Source organism: Colletotrichum phormii (genome assembly GCF_030913505.1).
Source record: "Colletotrichum phormii strain CBS 102054 chromosome Unknown BDP81scaffold_10, whole genome shotgun sequence".
Taxonomy (NCBI): domain Eukaryota; kingdom Fungi; phylum Ascomycota; class Sordariomycetes; order Glomerellales; family Glomerellaceae; genus Colletotrichum; species Colletotrichum phormii.
Genome location: NW_026851452.1, coordinates 1,510,775 through 1,525,674, shown reverse-complemented (window position 1 = coordinate 1,525,674; position 14,900 = coordinate 1,510,775). Strand labels below are relative to the sequence as shown.

Sequence of the window (14,900 nt, the reverse complement as noted above, 5' to 3'; positions counted from 1 at the left end):
AGATCCCCCTCCTTCAGGTAGACGAACGAAGCTCCCAACCCTTTTTCGACTACCCCTATAAACCACACACAACCATGGCGACACCGATCGACGACTCGATGCAAGCCCGCATCACAACAGACTGCCCCAACGCAACCCGCGAAATCCTCCTCCACGCCTGGAGCCACGACGCTTCCGCCCTCAAGAAACTCCTCCACGAACCAGGCCAAGCGAGCTGCCAGGACCCCACGACCGGCGAGACGCCCCTCCACGCCGCCATCCGCGCCTGCGGACCTGCCGACAATGAGACCAAGAACGGTGACGATAACGACGACGAAGAAGGAGAAGATGGCCAAGTAGAAGAAGCAAAGGAAACAGTCCACGAGCTCTTCCTCTCCGGCGCAATCTGGAACGACGTCGACAGCAACAACGAAACACCAGGCTGTCTCGCCCTCCGTCTCGGCCAGAAGAGCCTCTACAAGCTCTGCGTCGAGGCCGGCGTGCGCGCAGAGATGTTGTTTGGGTTGTTGGACGGGTACGAGGCGCTCTCTTCAGGGGGCTCGGAGATGGACGAGGATGAGGTTGAGGCCGTCGAAGGGACCGCAGACGCAAATTCAGCCGCCAACGACGTCGTCATCGAGGACGTCCAGGATACGGAAGAAGCACCAGAGCTCGTCGAGGCACCTTCACAACCAGCTGCCGAGGAACAAGAACCCAAAAAGTTCCAACTCCCAACCGTCCAAGACCCCTCCCTCAACTCGGAAGAGTATCTCGCCTCGAACCTGACCTACTCCTCCGGCAAACTCGTCGACGAGGCCGGCAACGGCGTCATGATGGCCTGGGAGACGGAAATCATGCGCAAGAGCGTCGACGCCCTGATCCCACCACCCACCACCGAAGACTCCTCCGATGCCTCTAGCACATCAGGCAAACGCATCCTAAACATCGGCTTCGGAATGGGCATAATCGACTCCATGTTCCGCTCCACCTCCCCAGCACGCCACCACATCATCGAAGCCCACCCCACAGTCCTCGCTGAAGTCGACAACACCACCACCACCACCAACTCAGACTCCATCCCCTCCACCTTTGGCGCAGCATGGGAAGCCTCCAGCCCCCAAGAAGGAGCCTACAAGATCCACCGCGGCAAGTGGCAGGACGTCGTCCCTCAACTCCTCGAGGCCGGCGAGGTCTACGACGCAATCTACTTTGACACCTTTGGCGAAGACTACGGCCAGCTCAAAACCTTTTTCACGGAGTTCATCCCAGGCCTCTTGGACTTTGAAGGCCGCTTCAGCTTCTTCAACGGCCTGGGCGCCGACCGCAGGATATGCTACGACGTCTACACAAAGGTCGTCGAGATGCACATGGCCGACGCCGGTCTGGATGTCGAGTGGGAGGAGATGGACGTGGACATGAAGGGCTTGGAAAAAGCCGGTGCTGGCGAGTGGGAGGGCGTGGTGCGCCGGTACTGGACTTTGGTCAGTGAGTTTTTCTCCTACCTTTACTGATACATCAACGAAACTAACCGACGACAGAGTACCGCTTGCCCACATGCACGTTCATGGGCTAAAATAAGTAAAAAACTGGGGGTAGGAATACTACTTGTATGAGGTATCTAGTAGGTCCGGTGGACATAACCGTAGAACCAATGCAGATAAAACTTCCTATCAACAAAAACCCCTCATCTAACAAGACTTCGCTTTTGTGTAATCTCATTCCTCCTCAGCCTATCCTCGCGATTCACACCTCACCTTGGGAGGACTATGATGTGAAGTTCTCGGGGTGGAGAATGCCAGCCATGTTGCCGTTCTGGACTCTCTTAAGGGTCAAGGCAGCAATCAGGGCTGCGCCAACACCACTGCCGTCCTCTGCTGCGAGAATCTCAACGGGATCTTCCTCCTTAGGGTTGGTCTTAGCAGGCCAGTCAAGAATCTCGCGCAAAGCCTGGGCTCCACGGGCCTTGAAGTGGGGGTACTTGTTAAACACCGAGCCGTCAGCACCAACGTGGCAGTTGTCATAGCCCTTCTTCATGCAGATGGCAGCAACACCGCAGGCCGAGAGGCGGGCGGCGCGGGTGCCAATGAGCTCAGCAAGGCGACGAACCAGCTCCAGCTCGGGTCTGGTGGCCTTGAGGTTCAGCTTGGAGAGGAAGAGATCGCTAGTCTCCTGCAGGTTCTCGAAGGGGTCGCTGCATCGGGTTAGCATGTTGGTTGAGGATTTGGGGACCAAGGCAAACTTACTCCTCAATGGCGGACAGGAACGAGGAATCCAAGGTGTAAGCCTTACGGAGCTTGGCAATGTCCTGGTTCTCGAAGATGTGCACAGACTTGTTGTCGTGGAGGTCAACGAGGACCAAGCGGAAGATCTCGCCCAAGTAGAGACCGGCAATCATCTTCTCAAAGGCCTGCTGGCCGGGGCGAGGAGAGTCCTTATCAATGATGATGTCGTAGGGGGTACGAGGCAAGACCTTGTGCTCGTTGTCGAAAGCACCCCACTCGCAGTTGATGGCCATGGGGGTGTTGGGAGGCAAGTTCATGTGAGCAAGCTTGGGAATAGAGCCGCAGTCCTCCATGTAAGCAGCGTTGCAACCAGTGCCAAAGATACAGCCAATCTTCATCTTAGTGTCGGTGTAGGCAGAGGCAATCAGGGTGCCAGTGGTATCGTTGATCAGGGCAGACAGCTTGATAGGGACATTCTACGAAGGTGTCAGTTTCTGGTACATTATTCTTGCTCCAGGGTTTCATACCTTGGCCGCCAAGGCAGCCTCAAGGAAAGGGACAACGTTGTGGCCCTCAACTCCGGCAATATCGAAACCCTTGGTCCAGCGCTGGAGGATGCCCTCATCAATGTAGTTCTGGGTGGCAGGGTAGGAGAAGGTGAAACCAAGAGGAATCTTCTGAGATTGAGGGTGGTCGGGGTGGTGAGTCTGGATGAACTGAGCCAGGCAGTCGGCAATGTACTCCCACAGCTCCTCTGACTGGCCAGTCTTGAGCTCCTCGGGCATGCGGTACTTGGACTGGATGATGTCGAACTCAGACTTCTGATCCGTCAAAGTGATCTCACAGACACGGAGGTTGGTTCCGCCCATGTCGAGGGCAAGGTAAGTGCCAGTCTCGTAGCCATCGGGGAAGGACATAACCCAGGTCGGGTTCATGGGCTGTAAACATGGTTAGAAGGGTGCTCCAAAGGCCAGCAACTATTCAAGTTTCAACTTACGATACTACCGCCCTCGACACTCAGACCTTTGCTTCAAGTCAGCTTCATGAAAAATTGTGCCTCTCCCACGGGTGCCAACTCACCCTTGTCCAGCTCTGTGATGAAGTGCGCGCTGATCTGCTTGAGCTTCTCAGTGGGAACAGTGAACTGCTCCTCGAGCTTCTTGACCTCGGTCAGAAGATCCTTAGGCACATCGGCCATGGAACCTAAATTTTCATACATGGTTAGCGAACATGGATCGTATTGAATCTGTAGATGTGTGTTCTTGCTTTGACGTGACGGGACAAAGATATCGGTGTGGTGGTAGGATCTATCCCTTGTAGCGGGAGCAATCGCTCTGTCCACCATTGTGACGGTTGTGAAAAGTTGGCTGTAAGGGTTTTGGTGTCTTGCCACACTCGAGCGTGACAACGTTGGTGGAGGGGTATCACAAAATGATTGTGTTCAGGGAAACAAGATCCAGGATCGAAGCTCTCGGTACAAAGGGCAAATAGTGACAAGCAAGCAATGTAGCGGTCAACACAAGAGGCTGGAAGGTAGACAAGCAGCGCTTGCCAGCTTGTTTATACCAGAAAGCTGCAGGAATCGGAGAAAGAAAGCTGGGGGATCAAGGTGGGGGAATGTCTGGCAAAGTGAGACAGTGTCTTCCACCTCAACGCTGGATGGCTTGAGCTTTTCCCAAGAGAGTTGCTATTGCTTGACAAGCTAGGTACCCCTCTGGCTTGGGGAAGCTCCGGCCAGCAGGAAGAGCTGCATGGCGGTCCAGCCTTGTGGCGCGTCATCTCTCCGAATGGCAATTGGCCGTTCCAGCCGTCGGTTGGGAGTTAGGATTGGACGGTGGTGGTTGTGATGGTGCGAGCGGGAAGAAAGTTTGGAGGGTGAGGCGTTGAGGATGACTTGGAGGGTGGGACGACACCAGCGGCATGGCGTACAGGGAGCAGTAGCTTGAAGACCACATCATCTCGAGAGCTGTCTCTGTCTCAACGTGAGGCGGTACACCATGTCCATCTCACAAGACCATCACGTCGCCCTTGGATGTTTCCAGGAGTCCAAAGGTAGGGAGAAGGAGTGAAGGGAAGGGGGAAATCATTCGTGGCTGCAAAACTTACCCTTCCTACTGGGCGGAACCTTGGGACCGAGACCAACCATTTTGACCGAAGCTCTGACGGATGGCGGGGTAAAAGTTGATGAGGGGTAGCGATTGAGTTATAGGTGATGATGGGTGCAGCAAAATAAAAGCTATCGGAAGCTGCGTAGGAATGTATGCCAAAACACACGATAAGTTTGTTTGGTGTTGTGTACGTTGCTAGGTGGGCGGTGGGCGGTGGGCGGTCAATTCGAGGTGCGTCGGGTGAGGGAAGTGACGTTGAGGGAAAAGGTGAATGGGCGTGGATTATCTGACCGAGAGGGAAGGAGGTGAGGTGGGAGGTCAAACTCAGGTGGACTCGTCTGGAGATCACTCACTCAGCACCACTGCACGCTGCTGCACTACGGTTACCTTACCTTACCTTACTTTGTGGCCCCTTCCTCGACGAGTCGAGTCCCCCCCCCCCGAAGCCGCTGAGGTACATCTCCGATGGGGCATCCAATCCATGGATGTGTCTATGTACCTACTTACTGGTACCAAGGCATATTGGTAGGTATGAATGAGCCTTAGGTACCAGGGCAGTTCAAACTCCAAAACTGCACACTAATTTTCTTGGTACTTTTTTCTCAGTCGTCCCACTGGTCGCGGACCAGAGCCGCCAGCCCGCGTCTCGCTCGTCCAAAGGTTACCACGAGATTTGCAGCGGCCTTACCGTAGCTGGGATGGCCTAGATGGCAGCCAGCGGTGGACCCCTAGGGTTGACCTGAACTGACCATAGCTGTCCACCAACCTATCTCCGATAAGACATCTCGCGTTTAGGAGATGCTGGAAGAACGTGATAATAGAGATTTCCACACATCACATCCTACGAGCACCTAGATTGACGCCGGGATAATCAGCATCCCGGGAGAAACGGGCTGGAAGCACCGGAACCGCCGTTCTCCAGCGTCCCCAAAGCCCGGAGGTTGCGGTGCGCGACGTCTTGTTGAGGGACAAATCGCAGTTCAGGAAAAGAAAGTCAATAGCTGCGAAACCCCACCAGATGCAGGTAGCCAGTCATCATTGGTGAACATCTTCCCACATGACCCCACATGCCAAAGTATCTACGTACCTAAGCGAGGAGATAAAACGTGGGCGAAGCGCGTGGCTGAAGCTGTCCCGCAGTAGCACTTTCCACTGGTAGACTGTGGCTTGACCTCACCAAGGCCGCGCCAGTGCCGCGTGCCCAGCTCGGACTAACCCAGCCCCGACCCGGTCGTTCCCAGTGAGGTGGAGCTACCAGTGGCCCGTGCACGTCGTCAAGCAACGTATCCGTAAGCTTTTTGGCTGGGGGTAGCTGTCTCAGGAGCCAGATCATCAATTCGGGCAATGGAGTGAAAGCCCCAATTGCGTCTCAACAACCGCTTTTCTCCATTCTTGATTCTCAATTGCCGGGAGAGCTCTGTCGATGAGCAATTTCCCCCTCCAACCCACATCATGAGAGCCTTCGCCATTGCCGCCGGGCTTCTGAGCCTGCTCTCCCCGATTGTCGCTAGCTCCGACTCGACTGCAGCTGACAAGGTGTCAAAGGTCAACTTGCCCGCCAACTTCAAGCCGCCCCAGGTCTTCAAGAACGCCAACCTTGTCCACATTGTCTCCCTCGAGAAGAACTACGTCAAGGAGTCAATCAATGTTTTGATTGAGAACATTGACAAGCAGCCCCAAGATGCATACTACCTGCCCTTCACCCCCGAGCAGATGTCGCGCATTGGAGGCTTCGAGGCCAAGGATAGGAAGAACCCCGAAGCTGGCCCGTTCGCCGTTGATGCGGTCGAATACGATCCCCTGAGGTAGGTTTGGCTCCTGAGAACAACCCATGATGTACATGACAAAATTGACAGGAGCAATAGCGAGATGCAGTACTACAAGATCCAGCTCCCTACGCCCTTGAAGGCTGGCGGCCAGCAGACGCTGAGCATTTCCTACTACCTCCTCCAGGCCTACAAGCCCCTGCCGGCCTCGATCGCCCAAGAGGAGCAGCAATACCTCACCTACGACTTCTCCGTATACGCGCCCTCGGCCTACGTCACCTCGAAGCAGAAGACCGAGCTCAAGTCCCACTCGTCCAACATCCCCGACTACACCAAGCTGCCCGGAAGCGGCGACATCAAGGAGTTCCCTCAGAAGCAAGGTGCTAAGCTCACCTACGGTCCCTTCGAGGAGAAGCCCGCCGGTGCCGTCTCCCCCGCCCAGGTGCGCTTCGAGTTCACCAAGCCCGTCACCCACGTCGCCCAGCTCGACCGTGACGTCGAGGTCAGCCACTGGGGAGGAAATGTGGCTTTCGAGGAGAGATACGAGCTCTACCACCGCGGCGCCAACTTGTCAAAGCTCTTCAACCGTGTCAAGTGGGCGCAGGCGGCGTACTACAACCCCAACACGTACGCTCTCAAGGAGATGAAGTTCCCCCTCAAGGTTGGAAGTGCGGACCCGTACTTTGTCGATGCTATTGGCAACGTTTCTACATCGAGATTCCGCAGCAACAAGCGCGAGGCGCTCCTGGAGATCAAGCCTCGCTACCCCATCTTTGGCGGCTGGAAGTACCCCTTCACCATCGGCTGGAACTCTGACGCCAAGAACTTTGTCCGCACCGTCGAGGCTGGCAAGTACGTTGTCAACGTTCCCTTCCTCGAGGGTCCTAAGCAGCCCGAGGGTGTCGAGTACGCAAAGGTCAACCTGCAGATTCTCCTGCCAGAGGGAGCAACGTAAGTGGAATTCGTGAGAGACTAGTGTGTTCAGGTTCTAACAAAGATATTACAGGAACGTGAAGTTCTACACCAGCATCCCTCAGTCCGCCATTGTCGATTCTGCCGTCAGTGTTCACAAGACCTACCTCGACACCGTTGGACGCACCTCGGTCACCATCAAGGCCAACAACCTCGTTGACGAGTTCCGGGACCGGGAGGTGATTGTCTCCTACGAGTACTCGGTGTCATCCGCCGTGCGGAAGCCCCTTGTCATCTTCGCCAGCACTGTTTCCTTGTTCGTCGCCGCATGGCTCATTGGAGGACTGAACCCCAAGATTTCGACCACGGCGTAGATGCAAACAATACCTCTTTTAGACACTGGAGGGAAAGGATGGGGATTGAGTGGGCTTTTCATAGCATTGTACATGTAACATCAGATGGGCATTTCAAAAAAGCAGAACGCGGAACGAAACGGCTTTAGAGAATCACGATTTGGACTGACGAATTGGTCCACCTATGAACATGACTTCTCCACGTGAACTGTCTTCTTCCGAATTTTGTCATCATACTGTAGGGTCACAGATGCTAAAGTTAGCACGCCCATCAACTAGTGTACGCTACTTGAGCGAAGCCTTCGAGAAGAGCATCCCTGCTGTCAAAAGACGAGACCGGTCCCCTGGGAAGGGGATGCAGGCTGACGTCGAGGGCTGACCAGAGATGCGGGCAGGGCAGTGCGGTGAGGAGGAGGACCAGGTTGGTGTGTATGTGGGCGGAGTGGGCCGGATGGCAAGATCTGATCTCAACGCAATCAACTGCCGTCCAGTCTTCTTATGAGCGACAACAGCACTAAAAGGTCATGGTAGCCTGTAGGAAGTTGTAGTGTAAGGCACCTATTTGAAGTTAACCCCGCGGGCCCGAGATCGTCGGTCGCCGGGTAAGCTTGTTTGACAGGATTCTGAAGCCTGTCTGGCCCAAGGTATTTTTATTTCCCGTGGCGGACGGGCTCTTTTGCTAGTTGTTTTTCCTTGCTTTCTTTGCAGGAACGGGTTGGCGTTTTGACTGTAACGGTAACGGTCAATGATACCGTTACCGTATTTTCGACGAGTGTTCCCGGATTCAAGAGCCGGGTTTTGGGCAGAAGGAAAGGGAGAGCATTAGTTGACAGCGGGAATTGCAAAAGGCTTTATCTTTCAATTTGAGGCCCTACAACGAATTTCTGTGACTCAAACAGGCCGCAACTCTTAATAAAATAAAAAAAAGAGGGAAAGTCTGGAACCCTTCACCCTGTACTCTTTCGAAAGAACCAACTTTCCCTTCCTAGCTGGAATCCGTCCGCCCTATCTTTTTCATGAACTGTAGTGTCGGTAACCGTAGGTACGCAAAGACCAAAAAAGTAGGTTGGTTAGTTTAGGGGACCCATTTGCCATCTCACGCGGATCAAACTGCGAGGTGGGGAGACCCTGGCTTCTGGGAATCGGTTGACGCAGCCTGCGCAGGCGGTCTAGACACGCCCCCAAGAAATTGTTACGTCCGTCATATCTGCTTGTTCTCGAACAAGGATAGCAGATCCAACTTGCGCCAAATTCTTCCCGCCGCGCCGCCGATTGGGAGCAAGGATCGGAACCAGGGCAGCTGCGCCCAGTGCCTTCACGAACATGGCCTGGAAAAGCGTATCGACGACACTGCCCACCAGCCAGCAATGAGCAGAAACGCATCAGAAAAAAGGCCAGGCCGCTTTCTTCTTACACCATGAATCCCTCCCTTCCCCCCACCGTCAGCCAACCAACCAGCACTCTTGCTAGCCAGGGTTTCGGTGAGGGCCGCCGCGCTCCCCGTCTGAAAGGGCACTTAATGGGTGATGGTGGGATGGTTGGAGGGTAAAAGGGATGGATGACTGACCGCATAATCCTTGGAAAGCTCGAGTACTGTTCGGTCTCTTTCCCCCCCTCCCCCCTGACTATTGCTACTTTGCCTTGCTTTAGTAAACACACCTGCTTAGAAGAGAGGTCCAAGCCTGACATCTGGTCTCTGGTGAAGGGTTGAACAAGAATGGGAAATCATAAAAGGCAGCCTGTCCGCCCACCACCCATCATCACGTTTCCAGTCCGGCGCATGCATAGCTAGCCTTAGCACTTGAGCAAAATAGAACCTTCTTTGGAATCTTCTACCTTGTATCACTATAATCCAGCTTTTTCAATATCTGATTAGCTGCAGTCGACCTAATATCAACACAACCTCGCCTATTGCAAACAGACAAACGATCTTCTACAACAAGCCCCGATTCAACCCCAAAACTCACGATCTACAAACCGACACCACCGATCTTTACAACTCACCCGTCATTCAAAATGTGCTTCGGAGCGGGAGGCAAGAAGTACTACTACCAAGAGGAGATCGTACCGACCCGGTACCATCACCACCACCACGGCCATCACCACCACGGTCACCACCACCACCACCATGGACACTCCCCGCGCGCAAGCTACACGAGCGTGAGGAGGTCGTACGTCGCCAACAGCCCGCGGGTTAGCTACGTCGAGCCCGTCGTCTACGAGAGGACCAGCCGCACCTACCGATGAGTCAATTCGGCACATTGCCATGGGCTCCAGAAGCTGCTTTAAAGATCCTAAGCATGTGGGAGCGGCACGAAGCGGGGAGTTTAGACGAGGGAACGGCCCATGGACGTTTCAGAGAGTGGGGGAGAAGAATGGGCAGTTTTAAATGGGATGAAGGACGAAAAAGGTTTATTTCTATGAGCCCGTGGAGGAACCATTGCGATTAGCGACAGCGAACATTGGAGGGCACTGGTGTGTTTTCTCAGTTGGAGAGGAACTGTCCAAAGTGGCTTTGGACGAAGCGCTTCGTGAGATCACGAGAGCAGTCTATCCTCAATTTCGGGGGATCTGGAGTTTTGTATGATTAATGGTGGTCTTTTTGGATTGGGCGGTAATGATTGCTACGAAAGTTTTCAAGTTATATATGACTCCGGCTTGTTTGACAGGCTTTTTTACGCAATGAAGTTTGTTCGGCTCTCATCTATAGATGATTCCTCTTCATATCATTGAGCGAATGAAGGGTTGCGCATGACAAACTCATCTGGCCTTCATGGTCTGTGAGCCTCACGCATTACGCAGCCGTGCGCAACAGAACACGGGATGAGCACCTGGAAGTTGCCCGAGTTGATGGCATCTGATTCATCAGCCTTATGGGCTGAATACTTGTCTCTGTAAAGTGCGTGGACACCTGGTGACAGACGTTTCCCCCGTGAAGTGTTACACGATGATGCGATTCGGGGGAAGCCAGTTGGAGGGAGGGAGGGAGGGCCATTTTCCCGAGATGTCGCTTAGGGTCCCCGGACGGGTAATGACATCATTGGCGCGCGCGACCCCTCCAACCACCCTTCGTCATCCTTCGCATCATCATCACCACACCTTCAGCTTGTCGTATGCCTTACTACAGGAGTAGACAGGGGAGCTAGCCGCACAAACCGCCCACCCAGCCCGAATCTCTCGGCGTGCTTCATAGCTATCTCCTAAAATGAGTTCTTTCCTCCCACCACGGGATAGGCACTTAAGTTATCATCGACGGCAGTCGCACAATTTAGCCTCCCCACGCCCAGAATGGTGGGAAGCTGTCGTGGCCTGCTTCGCTCTCCCCGGCCCGAAGAAGACTAGAGCTTCGAGCTATGAGAGCTACCCGGGTTGTTGCCAACGTACTTTTCCTCTCTTGAGTTTAGTTTCCCTCTTGTGATGTGAAATGCCACCTGCCAGCAAGCCCAAACTATGACATGAGTGTCTCACTCGGTCCTTTCCTCCATCCCGACTGTGCCGTCGAAAAGGGTTTCCTCCCCCCCCCCCCCCCCCCCCATCCTTCCCCCCCAAGGACCCCTTCTTAAAGTCAACGCAGGACCCTTGTCGCATCGAGGCTGTCGCATCTTACACTGCAACTTTCCTCTTGACGAACAACTTTTCTGCGCCCTGCCCCAATTGTTCGAACCAGATAGGCGCACCTGAATCTTGGCTTCGACGATCCGTAGATACCCAGACCCAGCTTCTTAGTCGTACACATAATACCCTACCGGGACCAGGTTTCTTCCTTCCCACGTCCATATCGCATCCTAGTCGCTCTTCCTTCGAGCTTCACGATATCATCAGAAGGTGCAGCTAGGGAATAGAGGTAGTCTACTCTGAAATCCAAACAACCGCAATCATGTAAGTGAGATCAGCTTCATACAACACAACACCATCCATCACCACATTAGCCAAGATGCGACGCTGGTTCTCCCCCCATACCAGCGAGGACTGCTACGGCATTGCCATTAGCACGAAGCCCATAAGCATCTCCCCCTCAGTGGTCGCCATCACACCTCCTTCTACGTCTGCCAGAAATCGCATCCACACCTACCCAGCTCGAACCAGTCAACTAACACACTCACAGGAACCGATCACTCTCCATCAGATCTAACCACCGCCGCAACGGCTCCCAGAATAATGGCGCCTCCAAGCGCGCTGGATTCTCCTTCAACTCCCTACGCGGCAACGTCCAGCCCGAGCTCTCACGCAAGCTCTACAAGATCATCAAGAGCGAGAACAACCTCATCAACGCCCACGAGACTGCCGGCCGCGAGCGCACCTCCATTGCCACTCAGCTCTCCGAGTGGGGCGAACAGACTAACGACGCCGCTGTCTCGGACGTCTCGGACAAGGTTGGCGTCATCCTCAGCGAGCTCGGCGAGCAGGAGGAACAGTATGCTCACTCTCTGGACGATGCCCGAGGTGTTTTGAAGCACATTCGCAACACGGAGAAGAGCGTCCAGCCGAGTCGCGACGGCAAGGACAAGATTGCCGACGAGATTGCCAAGCTCAAGATGAAGGAGCCCCAGAGCGCGAGGCTCGTGGTTCTCGAGCAGGAGCTTGTCCGCGCTGAGGCAGAGAACTTGGTTGCCGAAGCCCAACTGACGAATGTCGTACGTAGCCAACCTATCCAACCCCCCTGGCACTACTTCGCTAACAAGAAAACCAGACTCGCCAGAAGCTCAAGGAAGCGTACGAAGCCGAGTTCGCTGCTACTATTGAGCGGGCCGAGAAGCAAATCATCCTTGCCAAGCACGGCCGGCGTCTCCTTCACCTCCTCGATGACACCCCTGTCGTACCTGGCGACATGCGTCCCACGTATCACCACGCTCAACAGGCGCGACAGATCCTCAACGACGCCGAGGACGACCTGCGTGACTGGCGCCCGGAGCAGGATGACTTTAACAGCGCACCCTCTGACTCCGTGACCAACGCTAGGGGTACCCAGGACGCAGTACACGACGAGGACGCTAAGATCGTGGCTGGATCGGTTCCTGGACACCAGGCAGTTTCGGAGAAGGATACTGATAGCATTGTGAGCAATGGAACTAGGCAGACCGAGAGCGTTGCTGCTCACTAGAGCGGTACCGGGATGTGTTGTGCGATGCTTTCCAGTTTGTATGAAGGATATCAGGATGGACGGGCTGGGACTGGGAGATGTTAATGCTTGTATATAATACCATTCTTACGGCCGCGCTTTCATGAAATACATGATATCAAACGAACCATTTTCTGGTATGCGTTTTGACTCAGCAAGATGGTATTTTGCAGAATTGATCATATTATCTTCTCATCACCACAACTCATCTGCATCATGTCTTGACCGCAACTTGGGAAGGGGCTGCGCCAAGTATTTGTTTAGCAACCATCCAGTGTTGGGGACATCATGAATACCAATTTTCAATCGACTTGGTTGGTCAAAGGTATCATTGCTGTTGGATGACTGGAGTTAAGGTAGCACGGTACACATGTGAGGATGCAGGCAACAGCAGGCAGCCGACCCCGCTCTGTGCGACGCCCAACACAGCCGTTAGAGAGGCGCGAGGTTTATAAGTGGCGTGTGTGGTTCTGTAGGCCACCACTCGCACGATGTCTTTTTGAACATTCATCTTATCTCTAAATCTACCTTTCGGTGCTCACTTACAGGGGAAAATCTCTAATTGCCAATCATGGATTCAACCGCCACGCCCACGACGACGACGATTGACGTCTCCGCATACGACCAACAGCTCCAATCCCCGCTGTTCGGGACCTTGCCGGGCGAGATCCGCAACGAGATCTTTGCGCTTGCGCTGGTGCAGTATGAAGAAGAGGGGGAATCAGCGTACGCGAAGGACTCGTACTGGTATCGGCCTGGCTTCACGGGTCCGAGGAAGAGTAGTAGCAGTTTGCTGAGGGCGTGTAAGTTGGCGCATGTGGAGGGGCAAAAGGTGTTTTTGAGGGAGTTGGAGTGGGCTTTTTGGTTTGGTATGTCTTTTTTCTGTTCTATATTTCTATAACCCCCCCCCCCCCTTGCTTTCGAGCTCTACACGAAATGGAAGCTCTTTTTGAAAGTGTCCGTGGCAAGATGGGAGGTTGGATCGTTCTGAATAGACGCAAAACTAATTTGCCAATGTGAATCTCAGACCGCGGCCCAAAAGGAAGAACAAGAAACGAAGCCTGCACGGGATTCTTCTCCTCCCTGACGGAGCAGCAATCGCGCGACTTGAGCAAAGTCCGCTTCTTTACGCAAATGTACTGGCTCGAAGGCGGGCGGAACTTGGCGACGCTCTTTGCGCAGCCCAGGTTTCGACCGGAGGTGTTGACGATTACGGTGCGGTATTCGGATTGGTGGTACTGGGAGAGTGATGAGCCGTTAAGGATGTCGGAGGATTGGTTGAGGGGGTTTAGGGGGCCTAGGGGTTTGAGGGAGTTGAGGGTTGAGTATGAGACGCTTGTGGGGAAGAGGGAGGAGATGATGGGGATTGTGGGGAGGAATAAGGGGTGGAAGTTGGTTGTTGGTGATGGGAGGGAGGAGAGGCGGGAGAGGGAGAGGGAGGATGAAGAGGAAGAGGAGGGGAAGAAGGAGAAAGAGGAAGAGGAAGAGGAAGGGTATCTGAGTGCCGAGGGGACGGAGTTGGTGGAGTGGACGTGGAAGGGGCCGAGTAAACTCGGTGGACAGGAGTGGGCTCATCACGGGGAGGGGGATACGGTTGAGTATGTCGTTGTTGTGGATACGTGGAGGTTTGTCGAGGGGAGGATGAGCGAGGAGGATCGGGCGAGGAGGGTGGAGAGCCAGCCTTTGTCTGATTATTATGGGCATTTCTGGCATTTTAATGATTCGGATAGGAGCTCGGATTATTGGAGTGAGAACGAGGATGAGGATGAGGATGAGGATGAGGACGAGGATGAGAACGAGGAGGATGAGGAGGAGGAAGGGGACGATCATGATGTGGCTGGAGAGGATGGCTCGGGGCCGTTCGGAGGCTCTGAGTTGGATTTGTCTGCCGGAACTGTTCTTTAAGATGTGTAGCTGAAGGCTCTGGAGGATTTAGATTGATTATATAGCGAACACAGATAACGTTAACTACCTAATTTGACACAATTAAAGACCTTTTCTGATGAAAATGACTTTTTTGGATGCTAGTGACTGTCGAACTCTAACAAGCAAATCGGCTACCTAGACCACTATATTCCATGTCAGAGGAACACACTTTCAACGCCCGTGAGGCTTTGTTCTACTGAAGAGTCCTGTCCGTGATGTTCACTGGAGAGTTCGTGGGACCGTGAGACTTTGAGGCTGCAAGGAAAAGAAAGCTCTAAAAAAAAACAGGCAATGAACCACATCAAGCCTTGACATCACTTCCATCTTGTCCAACAAAGCATTTTAATAATTCGATATCGGACAATTGAGAAATGCGGCGAATACGGAACTTTGAGCCAACCTATGTGCTACCATAATACGGGGTATTGTAGGTTGAAGAATGTGTGGTATCTCGGAAGCTCGTGAGGAGGCTTGGGCGGAAGCCTGGCTGACCAATATCATGTGAACATTCGTTA

The 14,900-nt window shown here is 53.8% G+C and overlaps 5 protein-coding genes across 5 annotated transcripts; 4 read left to right on the top strand and 1 right to left on the bottom strand.

The window, feature by feature from the left end:
- Nucleotides 1–74: 74 nt before the first annotated feature.
- On the top strand, nucleotides 75–1,552 carry BDP81DRAFT_319841 (arginine N-methyltransferase 2; the record flags this gene model as incomplete). Its single annotated transcript, XM_060584474.1, has 2 exons — nucleotides 75–1,464; nucleotides 1,518–1,552. The coding sequence occupies 2 exons, from the start codon at nucleotides 75–77 to the stop codon at nucleotides 1,550–1,552; spliced, it is 1,425 nt and encodes a 474-aa protein (XP_060445479.1).
- Nucleotides 1,553–1,743: 191 nt separating this feature from the next.
- On the bottom strand, nucleotides 1,744–3,420 carry BDP81DRAFT_461254 (hexokinase; the record flags this gene model as incomplete). The annotated part of the gene is made up of 5 exons (XM_060593749.1): nucleotides 1,744–2,170; nucleotides 2,223–2,677; nucleotides 2,729–3,139; nucleotides 3,199–3,224; nucleotides 3,282–3,420. The coding sequence occupies 5 exons, from the start codon at nucleotides 3,418–3,420 to the stop codon at nucleotides 1,744–1,746; spliced, it is 1,458 nt and encodes a 485-aa protein (XP_060445478.1).
- Nucleotides 3,421–5,761: 2,341 nt separating this feature from the next.
- Nucleotides 5,762–7,361, top strand: BDP81DRAFT_319659 (ribophorin I; the record flags this gene model as incomplete). Its single annotated transcript, XM_060584453.1, has 3 exons — nucleotides 5,762–6,114; nucleotides 6,175–7,026; nucleotides 7,082–7,361. The coding sequence occupies 3 exons, from the start codon at nucleotides 5,762–5,764 to the stop codon at nucleotides 7,359–7,361; spliced, it is 1,485 nt and encodes a 494-aa protein (XP_060445477.1).
- Nucleotides 7,362–10,881: 3,520 nt separating this feature from the next.
- On the top strand, nucleotides 10,882–12,779 carry BDP81DRAFT_428505 (sphingolipid long chain base-responsive protein LSP1). The gene is made up of 3 exons (XM_060590432.1): nucleotides 10,882–11,219; nucleotides 11,446–11,974; nucleotides 12,031–12,779. Coding segments are annotated over exons 1-3 (942 nt in total). The 5' UTR covers nucleotides 10,882–11,217; the 3' UTR covers nucleotides 12,442–12,779.
- A 251-nt stretch (nucleotides 12,780–13,030) lies between these two features.
- BDP81DRAFT_319739 (uncharacterized protein) lies at nucleotides 13,031–14,364 on the top strand (the record flags this gene model as incomplete). Its single annotated transcript, XM_060584465.1, has 2 exons — nucleotides 13,031–13,328; nucleotides 13,487–14,364. 2 exons carry the CDS (start codon nucleotides 13,031–13,033, stop codon nucleotides 14,362–14,364), a joined length of 1,176 nt encoding a protein of 391 aa, XP_060445475.1.
- Between the last annotated feature and the right edge of the window lie 536 nt (nucleotides 14,365–14,900).